Source organism: Carlito syrichta, unplaced genomic scaffold (genome assembly GCF_000164805.1).
Source record: "Carlito syrichta isolate Samal-C Ts95f unplaced genomic scaffold, Tarsius_syrichta-2.0.1 Scaffold297353, whole genome shotgun sequence".
Lineage (NCBI taxonomy): Eukaryota > Metazoa > Chordata > Mammalia > Primates > Tarsiidae > Carlito > Carlito syrichta.
This window is the reverse complement of record NW_007241449.1, coordinates 12298-13399: the sequence shown is the minus strand read 5'-3', so window position 1 is coordinate 13399 and position 1102 is coordinate 12298. Positions and strand designations below refer to the sequence as shown.

General features: G+C 57.4%; 1 protein-coding gene across 1 annotated transcript in view; it reads right to left on the bottom strand.

The window, feature by feature from the left end:
• Window positions 1-1102, bottom strand: part of LOC103256877 (unconventional myosin-If) — a gene marked incomplete at its 5' end in the record, with an annotated part of 15934 nt that overhangs the window by 6430 nt on the left and 8402 nt on the right. The window contains 2 exons of the mRNA XM_008054653.2: window positions 729-898; window positions 986-1100. Of these exons, the coding sequence (XP_008052844.2) occupies window positions 729-898; window positions 986-1100 (285 nt within the window). The remainder of the gene's footprint in view (window positions 1-728; window positions 899-985; window positions 1101-1102) is intronic.

Sequence of the window (1102 nt, the reverse complement as noted above, 5' to 3'; positions counted from 1 at the left end):
GAGGGTGCGGTGGCCGGGAGCGGCCACTGCACTCCAGTCTGGGCGACAGAGTGAGACTCAAACTCAAAAGCATGAATGGCTGGCCGGGCTTGGTGGTTCAGCCTATAATCCCAGTACTTTGGGAGGCGGAGGCAAGTGGATTGCTTGAGCCCGCGGGTTTGAGACCAGCGTGGGCAACTTGGCGAGACCTCATCTCTACAATAAAATAAAAAATATTCGGGCGTGGTGGCATGTGCCTGTAGTTCCAGCTACTTGGAAGGCTGAGGTGGAAGGATCGCCTTAGCCCAGCAGGTCGAGGCTGCGGTGGCCGGGAGCGTGCCTCTGCACTCCAGCCTGGGTGACAGAGTGAGACTCCAACTCAAAAAAACCTCCCCCAAAACCATGAATCCTGTGCCCAACCCTTCCTATTCACCTGATCTCGCCCACAGCGAGTATTTTTTTTTTTCCATTTGTTTCCCTGGATGAAAAAAACGCTCAGAGGGAAATGCTTGCCCGATGTGGAAGAGGTGAAACAAAAAATGGCAGAAACGCTCAAAGGCTTCAAAATAGACGAGTCCAAAAACTGATCTGAGCAGTTGAAAATAGGTGTCAGAGAGTTCCTGGAAGGTGATTGAAGTTTGAAGCTGTCATAGTAAATCCACAATTTTTAATAAATAAATTCTGTTTTCTGGGGGGGGTTCCCCTCGCAGGCAGGTGTGTCTGGGCCGGGCCACCCACCAGGGCCTCACCTTGAAGCGGCGGTCGTACTTGGTGACCGAGTCGGCGAAGTCCACCCGCTCCCTCTTGCTCAGGAACTGGCGCAGCTCCGGCCGCTCCTCCAGCCCCAGGTAGTCCCCAACGAAGTTCCTGTTGATGCTGTTCCGCCTCCGCTCCTTCTGGTTGAGCAGGATGCTGGAGGCTGTGGGGACACAGGGTGGCAGGCGGGGGTGGCGGCCTGGCTCCTCCGGGCCACCCGTCCACGCCCGAGCCCCCGGCGTCCGCTCACCTTCCTCCCGCATCTCCTCGTACTTGCGGACGGCCACGTGGCGCCGCCAGGCCTTCTGGATGGTGCGGGCGAAGCCGTCGAACTTCCGCTCTCGCATCTCCTCCAGGAGGAAGAGCT